At 44.7% G+C, this 26,483-nt stretch overlaps 1 protein-coding gene across 10 annotated transcripts in view; it reads left to right on the forward strand.

The window, feature by feature from the left end:
* Positions 1-8,672: 8,672 nt before the first annotated feature.
* Positions 8,673-26,483, forward strand: part of Cflar (CASP8 and FADD like apoptosis regulator) — a 64,461-nt gene continuing 46,650 nt past the window's right edge. For 2 of the 10 annotated variants that reach the window (XR_003835997.1, XM_029474542.1), the window contains exons 1-5: positions 8,673-8,939; positions 9,455-9,509; positions 10,582-10,948; positions 23,591-24,016; positions 26,321-26,426. Coding sequence is in view for 9 of the 10 variants with exons in the window: in XM_029474542.1 (XP_029330402.1) it covers positions 23,721-24,016; positions 26,321-26,426 (402 nt within the window). In the remaining variant the exon portion in view is untranslated. The other 8 variants (XM_029474558.1, XM_029474553.1, XM_029474544.1 and 5 more) reach the window with 8 other exon arrangements.

Consider the following 26,483-nt stretch of genomic DNA (forward strand, 5'->3'; position numbering starts at 1 on the left):
TTTCTCTGTGTAGCCTTGACTGTCCTGGAACTCACTTTGTAGACCAGGCTGGCCTCGAACTCAGAAATCTGCCTCCCGAGTGCTGGGATTAAAGGTGTGTGCCACCACGCCCGGCTTTGCTTTTTGACTTTAGGATGCTGTGCTAACCCTCTTGGACTCATTCAGCTGCACCTGAAAGGTTCCAACCAAGGAGCTGAAGAAGCGTGAAAGCGCATGCTCCTGTGATCACACCCAGAGGGCCCACAGTTGGAGTTTCATTCCTCCATCTTCTCCACCTCACTCCCGACACAGCACAGGGAGGTTTTGGACAAACAGTCCCATTTTGGTCTCCTAAATGCTGGACTCACAGGCATCACCACAACTGGCACTTCCCTTCTTAAGAGGAAGGCTGACAGAGTTCGTATGCTTAGAGGGTTTGTGCTTTGTGTTGGCAGCAGGCAGGTCTGTGACAGAGACCACTAGGGCAAGCAGGAGGGACTGACAGTGCAGAGGAAGGGGAGCTGTGCAAAAGGCAAGTGTCCCACGACTTTTCTCTTTCTGCTCTTTCTTCTTTTAATGCTTTAATTTCTAATTGCACTTGCTAAAATGTATGGCCTATTATCAATAATGTCTGCACGTGATGTGACTATTTTGTTCCTTAATAATTTAGTGATTTCAGTGAAATAAGAAAATTAAGTTTTGTGAAATAATATTTGAGTTTATGTATTTTGGACTAACACCACATTCTTTGGCACACTTTGTGTGCTGAAAAAATTTTTTTAGCTATTGCTGGTGACACTTCTTGTCAGCCTGTTTTGAGAGGTTTTTAAATTTGAAACTGTTGTGGCATTCAGTCCTTCATATAAAACAATGTGAAAACAATATGATGTGAGGATGCTAGCAGATATCAAACTTAATACAGTGAAGACAGAAGCCAAGTTGACGCTCAAAGCCTCCAATCTTTTTGGGTTTTTGGATGCATGGAATGTTGACTCATTCTTAATTGTTAAAGAAAACACAAAGGTAGTGAGACTGTTACCAACATCTAATGTCAAAAAGTAGAGTTTTAGCCCAGCATGGAGGTGCATGCCTTTATTTCCAGCCCTCAGGAGGCAGGAGTAGGTGGATCTCTGAGAGTTCAAGGCCAATATAATCTACAAAGCAAGTTTCAAGTCAGTCAGGCCAGGAAACCTGTCTCAAAAAACACACACTCCTGCCCAGACACACACACAAAATATAGTTTCATACTTTGTTGTTTTTTAAACAAAATTCCAATTGTCCAATTTTTCCAATGAAGACTCAGAAGCCAGATGCTGGGGTGAGAGCCAGCAAGCTCAGAGAGGCAGAAAAAGCACCCAGCTGACCTTTCTCAGCCCACGTCCTGGCAGGAACCCTTACTTCTTAGACCACAGTTACTGTGCTGTGCTCCTTTGGATACTGAATCTGCCTTATAGAAGTTTAGAACCCTGGCTGTGAGCCTTTAAAAGTTTGGGGGAAACTCCATGACATCACATATTTGATTGACCCTGAAAGGTTGTACTGTAACATGAAGAGCACATTTAAATAAAACAAGGTTCTAAATCAAGTATATTTTAAAAAGAAAGAAAAAAAGAATAAAAATCTGCTTGACAAGGGAGAATGGACAGAACCAGCATTTAAAAGGCAAACAAAGAGAAATTCAAAAGAAAAATCCAGAAGATAGGGAGGATCCCAGAAATCAACATCAGTCCATCAACCAGGTACGGTGACACATGGCTTTAATCCCTATTATGTAATTCATTAATATGCTATTAATTACACACATTTATGAAACACATGCTCACAGCGTGTAATGATCAATTCAGAGTAGTTAGAAAATTCATCATCTTAAAATTTACCATTACATTTAATCAATTATTTATTTTTGTGTAGAATTTAGGTCCAGTTTGATCTGTTACTATGTGTTATAATGCTAAATACTGGCCTCCAAGGTCTGGTTGCCCCCAGGGGTGAATAGATCCTGGAATATACCAAGTGATGCTATGTAACCTTGACTCCAAGTTCTCCCTGACTGGTGAATAAAGATGCCTACAGACTGTAGCTGGGCAGAAGACAGGGAAGGGGGACTTTGGTTGCTAGGCTTTGGGCCTAAGGCAGAGACCACACCCAAGAAGGGAGGGAGATGAGGAGAACAGAGAAGGCACTGTGTGAAAGCATGGCTTCGAGGGCTGGATAATTGGAGTTAAGAGAGGCCCAGACAGAACATGGCAAGTTATAACTTGGGATTATTGACAGAGAAGTAGACAAAATAGCACAGAGGGTTGATATCTGCCCAGCTCTAGTACTGTTAAGGCTTATTATAAACAGAAAGGTTTTGTGTCTTTTCTCTGGGAACTGAATGATCAAAGGTGTTGATTAATTAATGTTAATCAATTAACCAATGAACTGATTGATAATAAAACATCATACTATATCCCGAGCTTTTGTCCCCGCCAGCAAGAACACACTCAGGACAACCGGAATCTTCTGCGGCAAAGCTTTATTGCTTAATTCTCAGGAAGACCCCGACCCCAGAAAATGGAGTCCCTTATATAGCGCTCAGCCATGACATTTCAGCACCTGATGTGGCGTGACAGCTCCTGATTTGTTGCTCGCCCATCACCCCACTATTACACCCAGAGAATGGGCAGTGACTAGGAGTGAGTTCACTCTTGCACTTGCGCACAAGGCTTGTTTACTAGTTAGTCACAGCGGAGGCCAGTGCCATCTTATAATGGCGATTGCACGCGCACGGCTCTCCACAACACTATTTATAATTTCACCAAGTAATAATTAATACCCATGAATGATAGTTAATAAAAATCAATTAATATTAACTACATTTTTGGTTTTTCAAGACAAGGTTAATCTGTGTAATATCTCTAACTGTCCTGGACTCACTCTGTAGACCAGGCTGGCCTCAAACTTACAGAGATCTGCCTACCTGAGTGCTGGGATCAAAGGGGTGAGCCACCACACCTGGATACCTTTAAAACTTTTAAGAATATAAAAACTTCCTATCTTTTGGTGGCCTATCTGGGTTTCTGTTGCAGTGGTAAAGAACGTGGCCAGAAGTAACTTGAGGGAAGATAGGCTTCACTTCCTCTTACAACTCCCAGTCACAGTCCACCATGGGGAAGACAGGACAGGAAGACAGGGAAGGAATGGAACAGAACTCACAGGTAAAGAAACAGAGAGATGCTGTTCATTGGTTTGCTCCCTATGGCTTGTTCAGCCTGCTTTCTTAGCACTTGGACTACTTCCCCAACGGGAGCACAGCCCAGAGTGAGCTGACACTTCCACACCCATCATTAATTAAGGAAAAATCCCACAGATTTGACTACAGGCCAGCCTGGTGGAGACATTTTCTCACTTGAAGTTCCTCCTTCCCAGATGTTCCTGGCTAGTGTCAAGTTGACAAAAACTATCTGGCACATCTGGTTATTTGAAATAGATAATAAAATATTGGTAATTTAGTCTTCCTACCATGCCATGGAATATCAAAGCTGATTCCTCTTATCTAACCATATTTTTGCTACCATACTGTCCTCTTTCTATCCCCTCATCTTCCTCATGCATGCATTACTATTTCTTTTCATTTTTAATAGTGCTAGGGTGCTCATACATCCTAGCAAGTGCTCCCCACTTGCTATAGTCAACATAAGCTATAGTCATAGCCTCCATTCACAAAGTTTAGAAGTTTATCCCCTACATCTTTTCCATTCATAACAAGGCAATCCTAAAGTCATTAAGGAACAATGGGGACATGAGGCAGAGTGGCTGTGTGGTGGGGAGTTCCGGTGCCCAGGAGGCTGAGAAGATAGTCAAGCAGGAGACACAGCAGTGGCATCAGGAGACTGACTGTATACAGGCTTCCTCAGTTTAGTTGAAATTTCACTGGAAAGGGGAATTAGAGAAATGCAAAAGAGAAACATCATAAAGTCCAAGCTTCTGCATTTGAATGAGAATGGCTTGTGGGAACCTGTAGTTTCCAAGCAACACAGACATGTATAGAAGTAAGAGATAAGGAAGACTTACACATACCCAAACACACAGAGACATGCACACATGCACACACACACGTACACGCACACGCACACACACACACACCCCGCTTGACACTGTACACTGAGGGGCCTTAGAGCAGTTAACTTACCTGCCTATAGCAATGAGCACACTCCGCACCTGAATCTTAGCTTCTACATACTAAACGCTTCACTAAAGGACATCAAGACCCCTGAAGAAACACCTGGCTCCAGCACTGAGCATGGGAACAACAGGTTGCACATGGAACATTTAGAGCAGCTACCAAGGAAGTGCTCAGAGAACCAAAGAGAATGAAGTCAATTTGAAAGGTTTTCTCTGGGCCAAATAAGGGTAAGTTGAATACCAAAACAAGTATTGATTGATACAGATTTTCACCCATTAAAAANTATGAACTGATAAATCAATATTAATGTATTTGAGTGAAGGCATATGCCAAATTGCCCCATTTTCAAGTTCAGACTCTGATGAAAGCTTCTTGAGGCTCCCNGGACATCAAGTGCTCCAAGAAAATAGCCTATGAAAGATTCCTTGGCTCAGGGAGGAAGCTTCCACTTCTTAATACTGTTGCCCAGAGATTTNCAACGGAAGAGCAGACAGAGGGTTGCTATGTGCTTGGCATCTGTGAGCAATACTAAATGGAACCCATCAAACAGTCTAACAGAAAATGCAGCAGGCTCTGGTCTAATGAGCTTTATGGAGTTTAAGATGGCTTTTGGAGCCTCAGGCACTCTCTCTTCACCTCACTGGCTTATTCTAGAGGCAGGAGCTGTGGTTGGGATAAACTTCTATGGGTGGATACCTACCTCAGTGATGCTAAGGTAAAACCAGAGGATGCTTCTGGTGGACAACATCTTACTCCAAGTTTAAATACCCTCAGAACCAACAGATTGTCTCTTGGCTTTTACAGTTAGCTGGTGCATGCTAGTTTTGTGTCAACTTGAGACAAACTATAGTCATCTGAGAGAAGGGAACTTCAGCTGAGAAATCAGCTCCATAAGATGGGGCTTTAGGCAAGCCTGTAGGGCATTTTCTTAATTAATGATTGATGGAGGAGGCCCCACCCATTGAGGATGGTGCCATCCCTCAGGCAGAGGGTCCTGAATGCTATAGGAAAGCAGGCTGAGCAAGCCAGTGAGCAGCATCTCTTCATGGCCTCTGCTTCAGCTCCTGCCTCCAGGTTCTCACCCAGTTTGACTTCCTGTCTTGGCTTCCCTCAGTGAATGGTGATTCAGGATTTGTAAGCCAAACAAACCCTTTCTTCCCCACGTTGCCTTTAATCGTGATGTTTCATCATTAATGACCCTAAGAAACAGCTCCATAACTTGTTTCCTAGACACCATGGACTTCCAATAAGCATTCAGAGTGAGGTTTTGGCAGCATCAGAATCACGGAAAGCATTTTTGGATGCTATGGAATAAATGGATGATATCTTGGTATTCAAAGTGCAGCTTAAAGGGCAATAGTGAGAAACAATTGCATTAGGAGATGAGGTATCTATGAAAACAGAGGAAGACCCAGGCATGCTCCTGTGTTCACTGAACGCTGCCTTGTTGGAGCTGACTGACCACATGGAAAAGGCCCTCAGAGTAAAGAGAATGGACATTTGTTGCAGGCAGAGAAAAGCTGTCTACACAAGTTGAAAGACATTTTAGGAACTGATTTTTAAACTCGTGCCATCCTAGACAGATCTGACTTTATGCTGGCTTGTGGAATTTATCATATCTATCTAGTTAATGCTACCATTTCTGATCAGGCTTGTGATGATTGCTGGTGTGGACAACCTTCCCACTGAATGAGCCTTCACTAGCGATGGGGGTCGGTCTTTAGTAGCCAGAGACTAAGCACCACATTGATGATGTCCATACTTTGTGCCAGCTGCCTTGAAATGTCTTGGAGGAAACCCTAGAGTCAGAAGGGGGAAGGAAGTAATCTCAGGAAGTAGAGGGAGACAGGGATCTGGGAGGGAGAGAGGAGGGGGAGAGGAAAAGGGGGTCCGGTTCAGATATGGGAGGAGATGGGGGAGATTTTCAAAGGAAGTGTGCAGCATTGCCGGAGTGGGAACTGGGTATAGCCACTAGAAAGTTCCAGATGCCAGGGACCCAAGAGGTTCCCAGGACCCAGCAGTGAAGACATTAGACAAAATATTCAACAAAGGGAAGATAGAACCTGTAGAGGACCTATCCAGTGGATAGACACAGTCCCTGGTTGATGGAAGAGCCACCCTCCTACCTCAAAAATATTAATCCAGAATTCCTCCTATCAAAAGGAAACGCAGGGACAAAGAGTGGAGCAGAAACTGAAGGAAAGGCCATCCAGAGACTGCCCTACCTAGGGATCCATCGCATCTGCATACACCAAACCCAGACACTATTGCTGATTCCAAGAAGAGCTTGCTGACAGGAGCCTGGTATAGCTGTCCCTTGATAGGCTCTGTCAGAGCCTGACCAATACAGATGCTGGTGCTCACAGCCAAACATTGGACTGAGCATAGGGATCCCAATGGGGGAGTTAGGGTAAGTATGTGAAGGAGCTGAAGGGGTTTGCAACCCCACAGGAAGAACAACAATATCAACCAACCAGACACCTCAAAGCTCCCAGGGACTAAACCACCAACCAAAAAGTACACATGGAGGGACCCATGGCTCCAGTTGCATTGTAGCAGAGGGCCTTGTTGGACATCACTAGGAGGGGAACCCCTTGGTCCCGTGGAAGCTTGATGACTCAGGGTAGGGGAACACTAGTGTGCTGAGGCAGTAGTGGGTGGGCAGGTGGGGGAGCACACTCATAGAGGCAGGGGAGGGGATAGGGGGTTGTAGAAGGGAAACTGGGGAGGGTGATAATATTTGAAATGTAAATAACTAAAATAAGCAATAAAAAATGAAAAAAAAACGAGTATGTAACATTTCTGAGATGAGCTGGAAATTTTTAAAAATTATGAAAAGGATTTTCAATATCTTAAAAAATACAAGACTGGGGACTGGAAAGATGGTTCTGAAGTTAAGGTTGCCTGCTGCTCTTCCAGAGGACCTGAGTCTGGTTCCCAGCACCCACACCACATCAGACGTTGTTTCACAAAGAGCAGCAACTCTAGTTCCATGGGATCTGACGAGGCTGTCACGAGAACCCACATGTGCTACACCCCCTCCAGTAGTGACTAGCATGACAGGCCTTGAAACCTGGATGCAGTCCTTAGGGGAAAAGTTCAGGGAAACTTAATCTCCTGGAACCGTGGCGTCCTGTATAAGGAATGCTCCAAACTTGTCCTTGGGAATGGATCTGTGTGCTTTCTTTCAGTATTGTTTTATTATAGGTGTCTCTAAGCAATGACTTGCCAAATACCTAAGCATAATTGAACTTTGCTTCCTGGCTTTCACCAATGCCCTAGGTGGTCCTTGAGCCCACCCTAGGCTTGGAATTCAGTAAGAATGTTGCCTATTCAGTGACATTTAGAATTGTCTCTAGTATTGTAAGAGAGATAGTGAAAGAAATCAGGCATTACTATCTACTATACAGCATTAGAAATCTTAGGGCAAGCTTAGCAACGTAAGTTTAGAATTCTTATTATAGTTATGTATAGCAGACTACATTACTTATTTGTAGAAAGTTCCCCCACACAATCACTTAGAATAAAAGCCAAGTCACTCTCATATACAGGAATGTACAATGGTTTAGGAAGTAGATCGGCCTGTGGTTTGAGTAGGAGCTAGAATATTGTGTTATTCACGAGAAGGTTGTCTTCTCAGCATGCTCTCCTATAAAAAAGGACATATATACTGTTAAATTTGAGTTATCCAAGTATTATTTATAAGAACTCTGTAAGAATGAGAAATAAAACTTGATACACAAGAAAAAATAACATCATATACTAGTGAATGAATGAATGAATGAAAAGTTTGAGCTGGGTCTGGTGAACACAGGCCTAGAATCCTAGCTACTTGAGAGGCTGAGGTTAAACGACATTTTTACCATGGGCTGTAAGAATAGAGGTTAGTAGAGAAACGCTCTGGGAAAGAGTAAGACAAACCCGAGTATGGTTACAGACTCTGCCAGGGACAGCTGTGTCCTATTATTTTATGGGATATATATTCTGTAGCTGAGTTACATGGTTTACACTTTTCCTTTATTATTTTGTGTGTTCCATATATGCATTGTCATGTGTACAACATCGCACACACGTGTAGGCCACCTGTGTGGGTGTGTTTTTGTTTGTTTGTTTGTTGTTTTTTGTTTTCTTTTTACAAGTCATCGGCCTTTGGGAGCAGGGAAAAATATTTCCTAGTTGTACCACCTGCTCCAGCCCTTAAGTAACAAGTTTTAAAGTGTAATTTAGATCGAGGCTTAAAGGTTAAAGGCTTAGTTTTAATTTTATTATGCTTATGTGTGTGGGCACACATGCCCTGACACACACGTGGTTATCAGAGGACAACTTGTAGAACTGATTCCCTCCTTTGCTTCCTGTCCTCTTCCACCACAAGGCCTCCAAGAGAGTAACACAGAAAAGGTGTTGACACTTTGTCTCCTCCCACTGGGGCGCCTCCACGGGATAAAAAAGGAACCCCACATGTTCAGACTAGTAGAAATAAAGATATTTGCTATTTTATTTGTGTTTTTCTGTATTTAAAAGTGGGATACATATCTAGCCAAAGAGGTTTTTTTTTTTTGTTTTTTGTTTTGTCTTTATAAAGTCAAGTAAGGGTCTGGAGAGAACGCTGACTGCTCAGAGAACCTTTGTCTTTTCTAAAGCCCGGCCCAGGATGCGAGCCAGGGCTCAGAGACGCCGCGCCTGTTGCCACGTCTGCTTTCGGTTTCTGGGCGTCTCCATTTTGGGGACCCTAAGGCACGCAGCGAAGTCTCTGAGACCTGAGCCTCTCAAGCGGCCACTTAGGGGCGGACAGGTACGTGACCTGCGCGGTGTAACCCGCGCGCTACTCGCGACANTGCGCGAGCCCGGGACCCTAAATCCCGGCCNGGCGCNGGCGCACAGGGGATNGCGGGCGGAGCCCGGGAGGGCGCGGAGGACTGCAGCTCCTCTACTGGCTTTGCTGGCTGGGTATGAGCCAGGGCTCAGGGCGACCGCAGGTGGCAGCAACCCCCAGTCCAAGGCGGCCTNGTGTGTTCAGGCGATGGGATCTTCAGGGAAGTAACCCTTAATGACCCTAAGGCACCCGGAGCTGTAGAGGCTGCATTGAGGACTGGAGGGAGCACCCATAAACCCCAAGGGGGAGCATTTCTGTGTTCCTGTTTGAAAACTTAAGATTAACTTTGCTGGCCGAGCCACAATTAGTCAAGCACAAAACATCTAGAGAATTACTCATTTCCTGGGGTTGAACTGTCCATTACCAGCTTTCCTTTCGAAACCTTGGTTCTCTCTCTCTCTCTCTCTCTCTCTCTCTCTCTCTCTGTGGATAAGTTCGCGGGAACATTAACAAAGGAATGCAGTAGAACAAAGGTCACTGGTGTTCACAGTAAGTTCTGGAAAGCTGGAAATAAATTCAAGGAGTCTAATTAAATCCTCCGGGTTCAGGTAACCTTTGGAAAAAAAAAAATTTTTTTTTAAACACTAAAAGGGGTGGGGCCAGAAGGGCGTATCATATGTCAGGCCTTGACCAATAGGGATGATCTAAAAATTTAAAACCTAAGAAGCGATTTTAGATAAAACGTCGATCTCCTAGTTTTAAAAAAGGTTCTGAACAAAGCAGAAAGCTCAGCTCTCTGGTATCACAAACAAACTTGGTTTGTAAGCAAATTATTTTTTTATTTTATTTTTTGGTATTCTGAGACAGGACTCTATTCTCTATGCAGCCCTGGCCCTCCTTAAACTCACTGTGTAGCCCAGGCTGCCCTAGACTGTGCAGAGATCCACCTGTGTCTGCCTCCTGATTGGATTGCTAGGATTAGAGAGTATGCCGCTATTAGTCACTGTTCCTGGGAGTCCACCAGAGATAACCACGTAGCCAAAGTTCATAGCCTATTGAAAGTCTTTATTCCAACCAGCTGGGATGACACTTAGGTAATGGGTGTATTCAGTGACCAATGTCCAGAGCACAGGGTTTCTGAAGGCAGAGACCTCACTTGGCAGCTGGGGGCGGGGGTGGGGGGTGGGGAGGTGGAGGCTTTGGGTAAGCAAGCGATTTGACCGCTAAGATCTTCTCTCCTCCGCAGCCGACCCCACCCCCGCCCGCCCCCAATGCTGGGCGTGCACCACCACACTCAGCTTCAGTGGCTTTTTCTAGAAGTTTTATGTTGTACATTGTTTTTGATGACATTTAATTCTTTAGCAAGTCACCACTTGCTAACCTAGTTTCCCAAGCTGCGAGAAACCCGGGTGGGGTGGGGGAAGTGGGGTGTTTCTTCCTTCAGAGAAGTAGCATGGGGGCGGGGGGGGCGTTGGGGTATGTGCGGTTTTGTTTTGTTTTGTTTTGTTTTGTTTTGTTTTGTTTTGTTTTGTTTTAAGCCTTGACTGGTCAGTTTCGCCCCTAGAGGCGGAAGTTGGTTTCCTCTCTGGCTTCCTGTAACTTTCCTCCGCCCTCTTGTTAGGATTGTGGAATTCAGCAATGGCCTCGATTCAGTTTTGGTGAAATGGCGGCCATTCTCATCTTCTCGGAGCCCTTCTCTTTGCTCACACTCGGGGCGATTCTGCCCCCGCAAGAGTACTCTGGGGACGTCCTTATCGCTGGGAGAGTACGGTCGCATCTCATTCCTGAACCTGTTGGGCTTGCTGGGCGCGTCACCTGGCTAGCAGCTTGGGCCAGCTCCGCAGGCTGACTTTCCTGGACGCCTACTGAAGAGTCCGCTCCTATCTGTGTTCTTTCCAGTGTCTCGTTCCAGTCAGTTTTCTGGAGGTCTCCAGCGAAGACCGGCGACAAAGCCGTTGTTGAGTGGGATGGGCCGGCGACCGCCCGGTGTGAGTAATCCCAGAACCCCTCCTATTCTCGCTGTTCCCAAAGGGACTTGGGACGCTGGAGAGCTGACTCCTGATTAATGTAGGAAAGTGTTCGTTTCCTATCTTCCACTCTTGGTTCCTTCTGTGCTTTTTGGGATCCACTCACAGCACCTCCAGACTTGTGGCACATTTAAATCCAAGTCTTTCTTGAAGAGAGCCAAAGACTTATTAAATTAAACTTGTTACTGGACTCAAATGCCTCCTTGTTAATTTAGTGTGTGACTCTGGATGGAGTGTAATTTCGAACAAGGTACTTGGGTGTTTTTTTGTTTGTTTCTATAATCCCAGCATAGAGGCTGCCTGGACAAAGCTCAAGGACAGCTTGTCCTGGCAAGAAGCCTGCTGGCCAAGAGTGAGGCAGTGAGGGTTTGGCCCAGGGCCTTCCCATACTCAAAGCATTATTTCTCTTAAATGTCAGAAACAAGAAGCACTGCCTGTGTTATGACGCCCTAGCTGACCTCTGGGAAGACTTAACACCCCACCTGGGGCAGCTGTCTTGCTCCTTATTAAGGATTTTACTTCTTATTTTGCATTGCATTTTAATATCCAAAACCTTTCAGGCAAGTTATAATATAAATAAAATATACCTGCAAAGTAAATACAGACACTGCCCCCACCACCTACTAGTCCATTCCCTAGTGACAGCCAGAGGTGGCTGGTTCTAGTCACATACATTGGTGTACTCAAATACCGTCTTTTGGTTGCCTTTAAAAAATTTGGGAATTTCCCCTGGCCCCAGCCATCCAACTTGTTTTCATATTCTTTCTCCAAACAGTCTTTCAGAACAGATGTTTCTGGTGGTGTTTTTTTCTATGTTTCCACCCTAGTTTCCCTTCCTTTCCCATCTTGTACAGTGGCCACTTGGATTTGTTTCATTGGCTCATTTTTTTTTTCCTCCTCCCTCTTCAATTCTTAGCTTTGGGGAACAATTTCTTCCTTTGTGTCACTATTGAAAGAAAAAGACTCTGTGTGTGTGTGTGTGTCTGTGTGTGTGTGTGTGTGTGTCTGTCTGTCTGTGCCCTTGTCTTTCTAGGTAAAATTGAACTCTTTCTGATCTTTGTACCTTATTCTATATTTATGCTCATTCGATGATCTGTACTCATAGCCACTTTTTCTTTATTTGTCCATTTAATGCCGGAAAACAACAACAACGACGACAACAACAACAAATCTTAGCTTCATTATTTTCCTCTTTCTGGGGTTTCTTTGGTTGAACACATTGAAAGAATTAAGTTCTACCAACTTGGTATCAGATTTACCACTTATTCAAGACTATGTTCTGCACTGAACTCTTCAGTTGAAGAAGACTGTAGTATCTTCTGATTTTTTGTTTGTTTTTTTGGTTTTGGTTTTTTTCGAGACAGGGTTTCTCTGTATAGCCCTGGCTGTCCTGGAGCTCACTTTGTAGACCAGGATGGCCTCAAACTCAGAAATCCGCCTGCCTCTGCCTCCCAAGTGCTGGAATTAAAGGCGTGTACCACCACGCCCAGCTGTATCTTCTGATTTTGAAGACAGTACTTCACTATAGCCCAGGCTGGTTTGCAACTCAACGCGTAGCAGATTGGCCTTGAATTCTCCAAATCCTCCTCGGCTTCCCAAGTGCAAAAATTACTGACATGAGCTCCTGCAGCCAGGTCCATCACAGTTTTTGATCTATATTTAATACCTCAGTTTTTATTTACTTATTTGTTTATTTGATGTATGTGAATACAATGTAGCTGTCTTTAGAGACACCAGAAGAAGGCATTAGATCCCATTACAGATGGTTGTGAGCCACCATGTGGTTGCTGGGAATTGACCTCAGGACCTCTAGAAAAGCAGTCAGTGCTCTTAACCAATGAGCCATCTCTCCAGCCCACCTCAGTTTTTCAGTGTGATTGAAAACTCCACCTGCTTTAACTACTTTCAAGGTTTAGTGTGCTTTGAAGTAAGTGACTTCCTTCAAAGATCTTGTTTTACAAGTGGGAACCAGAGCTTCATGGACCTGTGAAATGTTCCATGTTTAAAAATCCCCCTTTGCCTTATATTTCTGTGATCTTTTAAAAAACACTTTTTTTCTCTTGTAGCTTTAGTTTTTGGTTTTGTTTGAGACTGAGTCTCCTGGAGCCTGGGCCAATCTTGAACTCCTGGTCCTCTCTGTTACCATAGTTACGGGTATACACTGCCATGCTTGACTGAAAAGCATTTTTTAAAAGTTAGATCTTTGATTTAAAAGGTAGGCACTTTACAGATATCTTGCTCAAACACCTCTAGGTGTTACGGAGGGGGTCCATCAAAGTCCCTGATGGAAATGAAAGTGTATGCATTTCTCTGCTGACTGACACTCCTATCCCCTTTTAATTAGGAAACACAAAAGTAGTAACAAGTTACATACAGAACCATGGCTGAGTGACTACTGAAACCTGAACAAAAGTTTTATGCCTGACTTATGCCCTGCTTAAACCCCAAGGCCATGCTATTTTAATCTGACAGATAGTTAAGGGCGTGCTTAAAGGCCTAGGGAACCTATTAAAATGTTGTGGTGGGAACAGGGGGTTTTATATATATAGCACAAGGCTTTACCCTGGAGAAATGATGCAATTGCTCTCTGCCTAGGCTTCCACAAACAAGCTGGCCATCATTCAGCCTAAATGTGGAATCAGTCTCGTTAACCATGGTTGCTTTCAGGAATGTCAAAGAATCTTACAGGACCAGATAGGTTTGAAGTCAGGACTACCAAGGGGGATCAGAAGAAGCAGATGGACTCTTTGTTACTTTATTTCCTCCATTTGTCCATTTCAGAGTCTCTCCTCCCCCACCCCTCACAGTTCCACGTTAACTGTTCATCATCAAAAGCAGCCAGGGCAGGAAGCTTGAGCGACCACAGACAAGCGTTGCTTCCTGGCTTGCTCCAGAGTTTCTTACGACAAAGAGAACTTTTTATAATTAGAAAAACTTCTCTATATATTGAAAGGCATGTTTAGAAGCTCCATATCATGATCATATGTACAGCTTTGGTCTTTGAACTGAGCTTTTGTGTAACTGGACAAGTGCATTTGCCTGGTTGAAATTTTAACTCAAGCCAAGCCAATCTTCAAATGTCATAAATGCTGAGCTGTGTTCTCTTAGTCATTTAGAGTCACCTTTTAAAAACAACAACAACAACAAAAAAAAAACTTTGTTTGTTTTCTTTCCCAGATAGGGTTTCTCTGTGTAGTCCTGGCTGTCCTAGAACTCACTCTTTAGATCAGGCTGGCCTCCAACTCAGAAATCCATCTATCTCTGCCTCCTGAGCACTGGAATCAAAGGTGTGTGCCACCAGCTCTTGAATTTATTTTCTTTTTCCAAGACAGGATCAGTATCTAGCCCAGCCCAAGCTGGCCTTGAATTTGCCTTTCTGCCTCAGCCGTGCAAGCGCTCTGCCTGAGTTAGACTATGATGAGAGACAAACTCTCACCTTCAGTCAGCTGTGTGTGATAGGCCCTAGGTGCCTGCCAGGCTCGGGCCTCAGAGCTCGTGAGCAGGTGACATACGACTATCCAGTTGCAGCAGATAGGCACACAGAGAATGTCCGTTTGTCCCTTTGCACCCTACACTGAAGCAAGGTGGAACTGGTGGCATGAAAGGGCATCACCCTTGGAACCTGGACATAGACAGAGCTCAGCTGTTCTACACTGAATGAAGTAATGACAGGGCTGATTAGAGGGATTATGGGTATCAGAGGCTGGGTATGAACCCAGGAAGGGTCTCCCATGAGCTGGGAAGACCTCATCTTAATGGGCAAACAGTGTTTCCAGCCAAACGCTAGTCTTTTAGGAAAAGGGCCAACTGATTGTCAATACATTTTGATAAAAACTAACTAAATAAATAAATAAAAATAAAAATGTATCCTTGGTGCTCACTCTCAATAAGCTGTCATTTCTTAAACTCTTAAAATTTACGTGCCAGAGTGTTCATTCACCAAACCTCAAACCCAAGTTTCTACATATGTGATCGTTCCGGAATAGAGTCAAAAGTGCCTAAAAGCAATTTTATTGTTGTTGTTTTGAGATAGTCTCTCTGCATAGCCCTGACTGTCCTTTTTACAGACTTTGAGAAAGAATGTGGTTTTCCTGACTGCTGTTACATGAAAATATACCCCCAGTGCACGCCGCTCCACATCAGATGGTTTAGATACTTACAGCAACAATGATAACAAAAGACAAGGTCCCGCTACCTCTTCATTGTATGACTTAGAAATGACATTTGGGGCAGAGGCAGGGGGATTTCTGAGTTCAAGGCCATCCTGGTCTACGAAGTGAGTTCCAGGACAGCCAGGGCTATACAGAGAGATCCTGTCTTGAAAAAAACAAACAAACAAACAAACAAAAAAAACAAAAAACAAAACAAAAAAAAAGAAATGACATTTGGTCTCTGGACTCAGCTTTTGCCAAAGCATTAAAATTTAAATCTTCTTACACCAAGCAGTTTGGCCTGTTTTTTCTTTCTTTTTCTGCCAAGGAAATGTAAGCTTTGTAATTTATGAATGCAGCAAATCCTGCTCTGTGTGTTATCCCCACAAATTCAGTACTGCAGCAGTTTATGCATGATTGCATTTTTCACTGACATCGTCAGATATACGATAGTAGTTCTGAGGGTCTTAGACTGTTGTCTTATTTGAGGGGAATTAGTTTAAGTTTTGGGTACGTTCTGCTGGGCATGTTGGCTTATGCCTTTAATCCCAACACTTGGAAGGGAGAAGAAGGCAGATCTGTGAGTTTGAGGCTACCCTGGCCTACATAATGAGTTCCAGGACAGTCAGGGCTATGTAGAGAGTATGTGGGCTAGAGTTTGGCTGGAAACACTGTTTGCCCATTAAGATGAGGTCTTCCCAGCTCACAGGAGACTCTTCCTGGGGTCATACCACACACAGGTGACTGAAGGTGAGAGTTTGTCTCTCATCATAGTCTAACTCAGGCAGAGCCCAGAAGCAATGCCTGGAGATAGCTGTGAGGCAGGGCCAGATGAGCCAGTTTGGAACCAGGGCAAGCTATGGAAGAGAGCTGGAAAGATACAGAATTCTAACATGATGCTGAGAGGCGGGGGTGGGGGGGNGGGGGGGGGCTTTCTCAGTGGAGGCAACTATGAAGAGGATTAAAACAAAACCATGTTAGGGAACAGGGAGGTATTTGGAATTGGATTATGGATAATGCACAGACATGGAAGGATATTGTTAGTGCTTGGGCTATGTATGAGACATTTGTCCCAGTAGAAATTTAACTCTAAGATGTAGCAGGCCACTCCATCAATAGGACTCGGTTTCGTTGCTCCTGGCAACTCTCTTCTTGTTTCCAGATCCAGCTAGAAGTTTAGCCTCTTCCTCCAAGTACCAGGGTGCCAGGTTTGTGCTGCCATGCCTGGCGGCAGTCCCTTTGTAAAGCCCCCACTTTGCTCTTTGTTTCCAGCACTAAGCACTAACTTGGGGGCCTTGCATATGCTGAGCGAGTGCGCTCTCGCTGAGGGTGCACCCCTAGCTCTCTTACTACCCTTTGAGATGGTTTCACTAAGTTGCCCAGGCTGGTCTTGAACTCACGGAGTGCAGGCCAGTCTGGAGACTTCAATTCTTCTGCCTCAACTTCCTGAGTAGCTGGGATTACAGGTCTGTGTCGCCAGGCCTGTCTTTAAAGCCCCTGCATCTTGGGAACCTGGAAAGTTTGGAAGGGACACAGACAAAGAGGAGTTTATCAACGGGCTGTATAAAATGCACCTACTTGTGTGTCCGTTTATAATTGGAACCATTTATCATCTGTGGGCAGTATTATCTGTGTGAATGAAATGTGTTGCTTGTGAAGTGCATGCTTTGTCACTGACAATAACCGTGGTTAGTGACATGTCAGATTATTCTTTTGCTCCAGCCAATGGTCTGTCTCCTAGGCTATGTTTTAGTGCACGTCCACAGCAAGCCAGGAGCCACAAGATGATTATTGCACATCCTCCTTTGACTAACTTGAGAAGGGGTGGGAGTTGGCGCTTGAGGTATATATATACCTTACATTTAAAATGCCCACGGCATGGGGAGAAATGGCAAGTGTATTGTATTAGCTGTTCTGCTTGTCTGTGGGTCCTGTGTACAAATGGAAGGGAAAGATGGGCTCTGGCATTCCAGGTCGGTGCACAGAGCTCGGTGAGATGCTCACACTGTACTCTTCAGAATCATTATGCTTTTGGAACCTGCCGGATGAGTCTTTCAAGTACTTCATGTTTTTAATCTCACTGTGGCTTCTTGGGTACCGGGAGGTTCCAGGTTGGCCTGCACCTTTCTGCCTCTGGTTATGCTCACTCTTTGCTTCAGATGGAAGGCAAGGCAAGATGAAATATGTCTGAGGGAAGCTAACCAGGCATTGTACTGACTGCTGTGTGGCTGCCTGGATTATTTTGCAATTTGAACACGAGATGACTGAGAGGCACTTACTGTTCAGTGAAACAGTTTGAGAAGTCTGACCGGAGTTGCCACATCGCGCTGTTACCACATCCAGCCAATGCTAGACGCCCAAGGGGTGTGTTAATCGATTGACTGGAAGCTCATCTGTGGTGGAGGATGATACAAAGGAGTTACTGGTCACACCTGTGTGGACGCTTCCAGGAAAGCCTGGAAGTAGGTGGGCCTGCAAGATAAGGGTTTTGCTGTGCAGATGGGTAGAAAGGGGGATAATCCAGGTAGAGGCTCATGGAAGACAACTTGTTGAGGTTTAATTAAGACCAAATGTGCAGTGTGTATATTGGTGAGATGCAGGCAGGTACCAGGTCATGATTGGCCTTGTGCAGACGCCCTTGGGATCTGTAGTGGGAAAAGAGCTGTCACTGAAGGGTTAAATTAAGAGAATTTCAAGCACGAACCCGAGCTTTTGCAAGTTCATTTTGATTGAATATATTTTGGACAGCTTAGGGGCTGGGGGTTGAATGAGCCATTTCGGGAGCAGGTTTCTAGGATGGGTAGGGATGATTGAGAAGGCCTGGGTAGAAATCGTGGAGAGAGGTCAGTCTGGGGAAGGGTTCTAAGGAAATTAACGGTATCGCTGGAGCAGAGCAGAGCAGGCTTATGAAGACCTCTTTGTATTTAAATGTTTCAGATGTTTATTTAAAGTACAGAGTCTGTTAAGATAGTTGCTTCTATGGTGGGACAGACGGATGGGGGGTATGTTGTCTCACTTAGTGACCCACTTCCTCCTCTGTGGCTAGAGTAGTTCTCAATCTCCTCATTAGCAGAAATCCGAAATACAACACACTTTCAGCAAAAAGTTCCAGCACAAAACACTTAGAGCAAACAAAATCCCAAGAACAATTAGCTAACTATAGTTCTCAGATGTTCAGTCTTTCACTCGCTTAGCCTATTTGTTCATGTCTATCCTTTGATCCCTCTCCGCTCCACCCCCCATTTCCTGTCTCACCCAGGGCCGCGGAAACCATGGTTGATTTCCCGCCTCTATATAGGACCTTTAAAAAGAAAAAAAAAAAGGAATCTACTTATAAATGAGATCATGCAAATTTTCCCTATGTTTTTCATATTTCATTTCACATAATTTCCTCTCATTTTATCCATGTGGCAAGTGACAGTCTTCTCTTTTTTAAGGCTGAATAATGTGTGTGTGTGTGTGTGTGTAATAGCAGTTTATCTCATCCTTTGACACCAAGTTGTTCCTGTATCGTGGTTTTTAAAATATGGCTATAGTGCTTGGAGGCGCTCAGCTCTTCTGGAAATTTTTGAAAATTTGTCTTATGTGTTTTGCCCACATGTGTCTCTGCACACCATATGCATGCCTTGTGCCCCAGGAGGCTAGAAAAGGGTGTTGGATCCCCAGGAGCTGGAGTTACAGGTGGTTGTGAGCCTTGTAGGTATTGGGAAGTGAACCTGAGCCCTTGGGTGGGACGGGAGTTCACAGAGGTCTGGACAAGAGCAGTGTCATCAAGACTGGGCAAGGGGAGGAACTGTAACTACCTACTCTCCAGCACCATGTTTAAGAGTGTTCAAAACTCCAGTAATCAAGATACATAATAAATAGATGTGAGTGGAAGAGACTCAGGATCTGAAAATGGGGTACAGGGTGACTGGCCTTCCAGTTAGCCCAGGACAGAACATTTCCTGTGATACAGGGATTCTGGTACCAAAGCTGAAAAGTTCTAGGTGTGTCCCGCTGTCTATCTACCTGAGGGGTTATTGCGGTAGATGTCAGGAAGCAAAAGGTAAAGGAATTTAAGATTCTGGCCAGAGAATTTGGTTTCAGGTCCAGTACAGAGAAAATGAATCGAAGCTGGGTGGTGGTGCACACCTTTAGTCCCAGCACTCAGACGCGGGGCCAGGTAGATCTCTGAGTTTGAGGCCAACGCGGTCTACAGAGTGAGTTCCAGGACAGCCAGGGCTACATGAAGAGAAGCCCAGTCTTCAGAGAGGGGTGGTGGTGAGGTCATTTCCCGGCACTGTCACATGTAACTCATTCATCCTTTTACATTCTGAGTGCTAGCTCTGAGTCACACACACTCATGTCTGACCATCAGGTTGCTTCTGCTGTGATCTAGGCAGGGAGGCCCTTGGACCCCAGGATCCTTTGCCAGAAGCCCATCCTGAAGCTTCTTCAACACTTCCAGCCATTTTGGAAACACAGATATCAAGTGTATTACCACTGAAAGGCCTGGAGGTCTCTAGACCCCCATCTCCTTTCCTGAGACTGTGTTGCTATTTTAAGCAAATACTTCAGTGTTCTCATGACTTGCTCCAGAAATGAAACTGAGACTGGTTTATGCTACTCAGTCAAGGTTAAAGACAATGTGTACCAAATGGGAAACTATGTAGGTGTGGAAAAGAAGGGGGGATGATGAGTGGAGGTTTCATCAGAAGAAAGGGGAATTCCTTTAGAATCTAGAAAAGGCCAGGGGCCAGTTCTGTCTGGCTACAGAAGCAGTACTGAGGGGTTAACATAGTTAAGGGATAGGAACTTGATCAATCAAGATTGGGCATGTGAAAAGCAGGGAGGAGTCTGAGTATGGAGCCTTGTGAGGCTCTTGGGAACAAGAGCAACTGACTGCAGAAGAAATAAGTGGTGAGCTGCATGGAGTCCATGAACATGGCTTGGCTACTGACAGCCATGACTGAGTCCTTCCATTGAGCTTAAAAACCTCTGGTCTGGAATCTGGCTCTGTTGATGGTGCCATCTGTAACCTTGTGATTTTCCACCCGTCTGACTCTGGGACTTCTTATATATGAATAAATGCTTAGGCTGATAGCTTTGGCTCATTCCATGACTAGCTCTAAATTCCATGACTAGCTCTAAATAGACACATGGCAGTGTCCTCCGTTACAAGTGACCGTCTTCCTCATTGTTTAGGGGTGAATGTCTGTGCCTCTGACTTTATCCCAGAATCCTAATCCCTCTAGCGGATGTCCCACCTTCTAATCCTGCCTCAGCTCATTGGTCAGTCAACTTCTTATTGACAGCTGATGCTTCCACTCAATGCACAAGAGATTATTCCTATGTGGATCCTTTGGGAGAGGGCTAACCTAGCAAGCACAAACCCGGGGTTCAGTCACTGGCACTGCAAAACCAGGTTTGGTGCTGAATCCAGCACTTGTGAGCCAGAGATAGGCATATCTCTGTGAGCTCAGTGCCAGCCTGGAGTTCATGGTGAGATCCAGAACAGAGCCACATAGTGACACCTTGTCTCAGAAAAATACCAAAATATCAAAAAATAGCACTCAGGAGGCTCAAGAACTTCATTTGAAAAAATACAGTGTTAAGGTCAGCCTGGGCCACAGAAGGCTCTTGTTTCAGAAGAAATAAAACAAAAACTCCCATAGCTACCCCCAAAGGCCACTCTGTCATTTGAGCCAGTAAAATCTGCCCCGTCCTTGTGGATAACTTTGAGAGTCTTTAGCTATTCGTCTGCTAAGGTCCATCCATCTACATACGTAGAAAGACAGTTCTGAAAGTCAGATGAACCTTGGGGAGCAAACTTTCCACGCCTCTTTGCTGTCCATCTAGCCTACGGACTGCATGCAGAAAGGCCCCTTACGTTTTTAAGCACACTCACATAAACCTTCAGATGCAGGCTTCGAGAGTGTAAATTCTGCCTGTTTTGTCTGTTGTGGTGGTGATGTCAATTTTTAAAAGGTTTATTTATTTTTATTTATGTGGATGAGTGTTTTGTCCTGCATATTATATATGTGCGGAGAAGTCAGAAGAGGGCACTAGATGCCTTGGGAACTGGAGTTATGGAAGGCTGTTTGTTGCCTTGTTGAGTGCTGGGAGCCAAACCCCAGACTTCTTTCTGCTAGAGTAGCTCGTGCTCTTTACTGCGGAGCCATCTCTGCAGCCCAGTGATTTTAGTTTTGCTGAGGCTAGCTGATGCATGAGTTCCCCTCTGGCAGCGGAAGATCAGTTCTTCTCTAGCTGGATAAAATGGTACAGATCTACAACCTCAGCGCTCCGGAGGCTGAGGCAAAAGGATTGCCACGAGCTGGAGGCTAGCCTGAGCTTTCATAGTAGGTTTCAGGAAGGGGATCTTCTGGGGGAATTTTGCATTTACTGCTGAAGGCTGCTGACTTCCCTACTGGTCTTGGGGAAGTTTTTAATAACAGTTTCTTGGCCTGGTCATAACAGAAAACTCAACAAAGCTGACTATTTTGATCCCAGCTAAGCCTCTTAATTCTGTGCTTTTCTCTGTCAAGTACTCAATACTCACAGCCATGGAGAACTGGCACCCAGCTTTCGGGCAGGGAGGTTTGCTGCTTCGCGGTGGCCTGTCTCTGCCTGGGGATCTGTGTTTTCCTTCAGATGTTTTCTCACCCTACCAGACACTCCCCCCCCCCCCCCGTGTAATTGGGATTTGGCTGCAAAAATGTCCCTCCCATGACCACTGAGGGACACAGCACAGTGGTGCTCTTGATGAGTTTTTGTGACTGGCAGAAGGCACTGTAGGTCTTTGAGGAGACAACCTGAGCAGAAACAGATCCACGTTAACTCTTCCTTTGCCATGAACCACGTGAGTTAGATGCCTGCCTTTGCAAGCAGCCCTAAGCCGTTTGTTTTTACTAATTTTGTTTTCAGTTCTTTTTCAATTATGACTGGAGAGTTCTGGTACTATTTCTTGTTCTTACATTTAATGACCTCATTTTATTTTTCCCTTATTTATTTCTCGTTGTACGTGTAAATATTTTAGAGATTAATGCATAGTAGCATCTACTAAAAATGTTACAGCTTCGAAGGAATACAGAAAAAAAAAATGTGGCCTTCCTGTAGCAAACACTGGCAATTAGGTTAAAGCACTGTCCTGTGAGTGCTACGCAGGTTTTTGACATCTGAGACTCATAAATTGGTATTGAGACTTTAAAAAAAAAGTATCCTGAGCACTGCTTTTGCTATATTTAGAGATACTTCTATTAAATTTCATTCTTTTAGTTATAAGTAGTTCTATTCAAATTTGGATTAATGGGTGTTCAGATTGGCATAGTCACACCAATTTTAGATAAATATTTAAATGTTATACAAAAGACATGAAACCATTAGAACTAACAGTTGGATTATATTTCTATTTTTTCCCTCTGAGATCAGAGTAGTTTGCTTGCCTTTACATTTTCTCAGAGACAAGGTCTTATGCATAAATAAGGGCTGGCAAGATGGCTCACTGGGTAAAGGTGCTTGCTGCCAAATCTGATGACCTGAGTTCATGTAAAAGGAGAGAACTGACTCCTAAAAGCTGTCCTTCACAAATCCCCTCCCTGCAAATATAATAAATAAAATAAGTAAATGAGCAAATGTATTTTGAAGTTAAAACAAAAAGAATAGACAGTGATAATCGTTTATAGCCTGGATTTTAAAACTGCTCAGTTCTAATAAAGAAACTGACAGTACACAGTCATGCCTTGAGCCAGGCATCTTCTAGAAGCGTGTTCCTGCCAAATCTTCTGGCCACTTCCACTGATGCCAGTGAGAGTTTGAATGGCCGTTGCTGCCATGGAATGGTGTATTGAGGTTGAGGGACTCGGCATGTTTCTCAAGCTCAAGGTCCTAGGAACCATATCAGAACCCACAAAGCCCTGCTGGAAGGTCCTGTGAGCATTCATGACATGACAGATATGAGGGCCTAAAGTGGGACGGCAACTGGAGAACGGGACAGGGGAGGGTGAACAGGGGAGGGCAGAAACCTCTAATTATTCACAAGGCTCCTTCAAAGAATGTCCCCTTTGCAAAAACCTGCATTTAATCAGGGCACTTGCTTAGGGCTAAGAAGAGTGGGCTGGGCAGTGACCTCTCTCAACTCAGCTGCTTAGTCACCGGACTTTTCTTCCTGCCCCCTCTCCGCCCCCATCTGTCATGGTAACTTATTCATATTAGGTCCCAGCAGTGATTTCCCCTTACTGATTAAACCATGTGGGATTTTTTAGACACATTTTCATCTTTAATTTCATTTCCCTGAGTGTCTGTCTGGGTTTTCCTCTGCGTCTTTTGGCTTTTGGATCAGTCTTTGACTCTGCCTACTGAGGATCTCTGTCTGTTGAATCTACTTGCTTAGGGAGACCAGTCGGAAGGTGAGGACCTGTGCTTTGACTCTCAAGCCTAAGTGTTTTGATAAGAGGATTCTCTTTCACCACAGAGTGTCTCTATTGCAAGAACTCTGAAAGAATGGAGAGAGCCCTCAGCAATGATGTTGGCTTCTCGTGGTTCCCAGAGCCCTGCTTAATGGATGGAGACTGGACGAGAACCTGGCTGCTGTGGTTCTGAACATGGCCCAGAGCCCTGTGTCTGCCGAGGTCATTCACCAGGTGGAAGAGTGTCTTGATGAAGATGAGAAGGAGATGATGCTCTTCCTGTGTAGAGATGTGACTGAGAACCTGGTTCCACCTAACGTCAGGGACCTCCTGGATAGCTTAAGTGAGAGAGGCCAGCTCTCTTTTGCTACCTTGGCTGAACTGCTCTACAGAGTGAGGCGGTTTGACCTTCTCAAGAGGATCTTGAAGACAGACAAAGCAACCGTGGAGGACCACCTGCGCAGAAACTCTCACCTGGTTTCTGATTATAGGTAAGTCATCCCCTGGGGGAGGGGAGAGGGAGTCTAGATGGTTAGGGCAGTGAGAAGACCCCATTGCTTCCTCTTCTCTCTGATCAAACTACCTGTGATACTGCTTTATAGTGTGCAACTTCTGGATTCTGTTGGTTTGTTTGTTTTGCATTTTTTGGTAGCCTATTATAGCCCAGGCTAGCTTGGAACTTACTGTGTGGCCCTGGTTGGACCTCCAACTCATAGCAATCCTCTTGCCTCAGGTGGGATCATAGCTTGTTTGAATTAAAAACAAAATAGTCGTTTAACAGGTAAGCAGATGAGTAAAAGATCATAATGGAAGTGGACAGGACAGATGGTGTATGCTTGCCAGAAGGACAGATTGACAAGAAAGGAATCAAAAAGAAACAGCATAGAGTCACTCTCTATTGTCAGCCCCTGATGGTGTAATGCTTTGGAAATTTCTGGCATCGAGAAAGGAAATACCAAATCTGAGTAATTTTCCTGTTGTCATAGAACTGTGGCTCTTTCTAAACTTTCAGCCAAGGAAGTACAGCAGGGTGGGGTCTTGTACTGTTCCTTCCCATCTCTGAGGAGCCCAAGTTGGACATTTCTTCAATGAGCTACCTTTCAGTCCCCTTCTGGTTAAAGCTGGACCAACTATTGAAGTACCTTAAGTACAAGAGCCTCCTAGCTGTTCCTTTCTCCTGATGCTGGAGTCTGTGGAAGGAGGACTGAGTTTTCTGAGCACCAAGGAGACCTTGCTTCTCTAAATTGCTTCCTCTTCTTCCAGGCCATTAGTCCAGTTGGTTGTGTAGTATGTATTTAGAGACAGTGTCTGTCATCAAAACTACTGAAAAGAGCAGAAGGCAAGCATGGGCTTTGGAATGTATTTAGAATCATTGTTAGAAGGTCTGCGTTAAACCTCAGACATACCAGTTACAGCCCACACAGGCTGAGCCAGTTACTAGCCTTACAAAAGAAAGAATATATAGCTCAACTAGCTACACTGGGTGACAAAGACAGGCAATCCCAGCTTCTCTGGAGACTGAGGCAGGAAGATTGTGAGTTCAAGTCCAGCTCTAGTGACATAATAAAACTCTGAAAAGGCAAAGCAGGATAGGAGGATGTTTGGGGCTGGAGCTCAGTGGTTGGCACTGGCTTAGGTTGTGTAAGATTCTAGGTTGGATCTCAGCACCATGAGCAGATGATCATGAACTTCACAAGTTTATGAGTCTCTCTGGATGGTGTATCAAGTGGCTTTGTGTGCAGGATGCTTGGGATTATTGTTCTTAATAATTTTTCACATGTCTAGCCACGTGACCTCGCACAGCTGGGGAACACTAGCTGGGTCTCAGACTGGGTTCAGGTGTAGTGAGTGGGAATGGGGTGTCAGGCCCTTTGGAAGGGGCTGGCAATTGGGATGAAGCAATTGACCATCTGTTCAGCTGGCTTTCCGTCAGCACAGGCCAGGTAGCTGGCTAAGGGCAAAAAAGAATGAAAGACTCTCACTTCCCTAAGAATGGTACAGTCTTCCCGGAAAAACAGCCTTCTACACAGTACCACAAGGTATCCCAGGCGTCCTGATAAAGTGAAGGCTGCTCCAGTCAGAACAGAAGTGACTGCATCAAGAGGGGCTTTTCAGACTAAACGTTTGTGGTCATGAGCCCCAGGGCGTATGTCTTTTACTCTTTAAATTCAAATGTGGGCCAAGCTGTTAGAGCTGTTTCTTTGCTTGAGGATCCCGAGACTTTAGGTATGGTTCATAGACCAGTGTCAGCCAGAGCTTATCAAACAGAGAGTACAGGACCACTCTCAGTCTGTTTCTTGTTACTCATGTGTTTCATTTCACTATTACTTCTGGGGACCTAGGGGTTTTTTTTCAGGGGGAATCTCTTCTTTCCCCAGTAGTTTTTAGAACTGTTAGAAAAGGAAGTAGTGTGTCCTGGTGCAAGCAAAGACAAGGCCAGGTGTGGTGGTGCACACATGTAGTCCCAACACCTAAAAGGCAGAGGCAGGTGGATTGGGGCAGGTTCAAGGCTCATCTATCTATACAGTGAATGCCAAGCTAGCCAGAGCTACATAGCAAGAGCCTGTTTCTAAAAACCAAACCAACAAACCAAACAACCAAACAAACACATGGAGGAAGATGAATTTTCTCTTTGAATTTTCTTGTAGTCTCTTGGGGCAGGGTATCAAGGCTTCCTGTCTCATAGATTTGGAGCATAGTCCGTGGGACAAGAATTAGTCTAGTTGGTGCCTTAAGTGAGGTATGGGCTCTGGGTTCTTGTCCGGGTTTACTGAAGACACTTTTATGGTTTACAGGGTCCTGCTGATGGAGATTGGTGAGAGCTTGGATCAGAATGATGTTTCCTCCCTAGTTTTCCTTACCAGGGATTACACAGGCAGAGGCAAGATAGCCAAGGACAAGGTGAGTTGTCTTTGCTCGGTGCCTGTTCCAGAACGTGTCCCTTGTGGCATGACGACG

The sequence above is a fragment of the Mus caroli genome, chromosome 1, assembly GCF_900094665.2.
Source record: "Mus caroli chromosome 1, CAROLI_EIJ_v1.1, whole genome shotgun sequence".
NCBI lineage: Eukaryota > Metazoa > Chordata > Mammalia > Rodentia > Muridae > Mus > Mus caroli.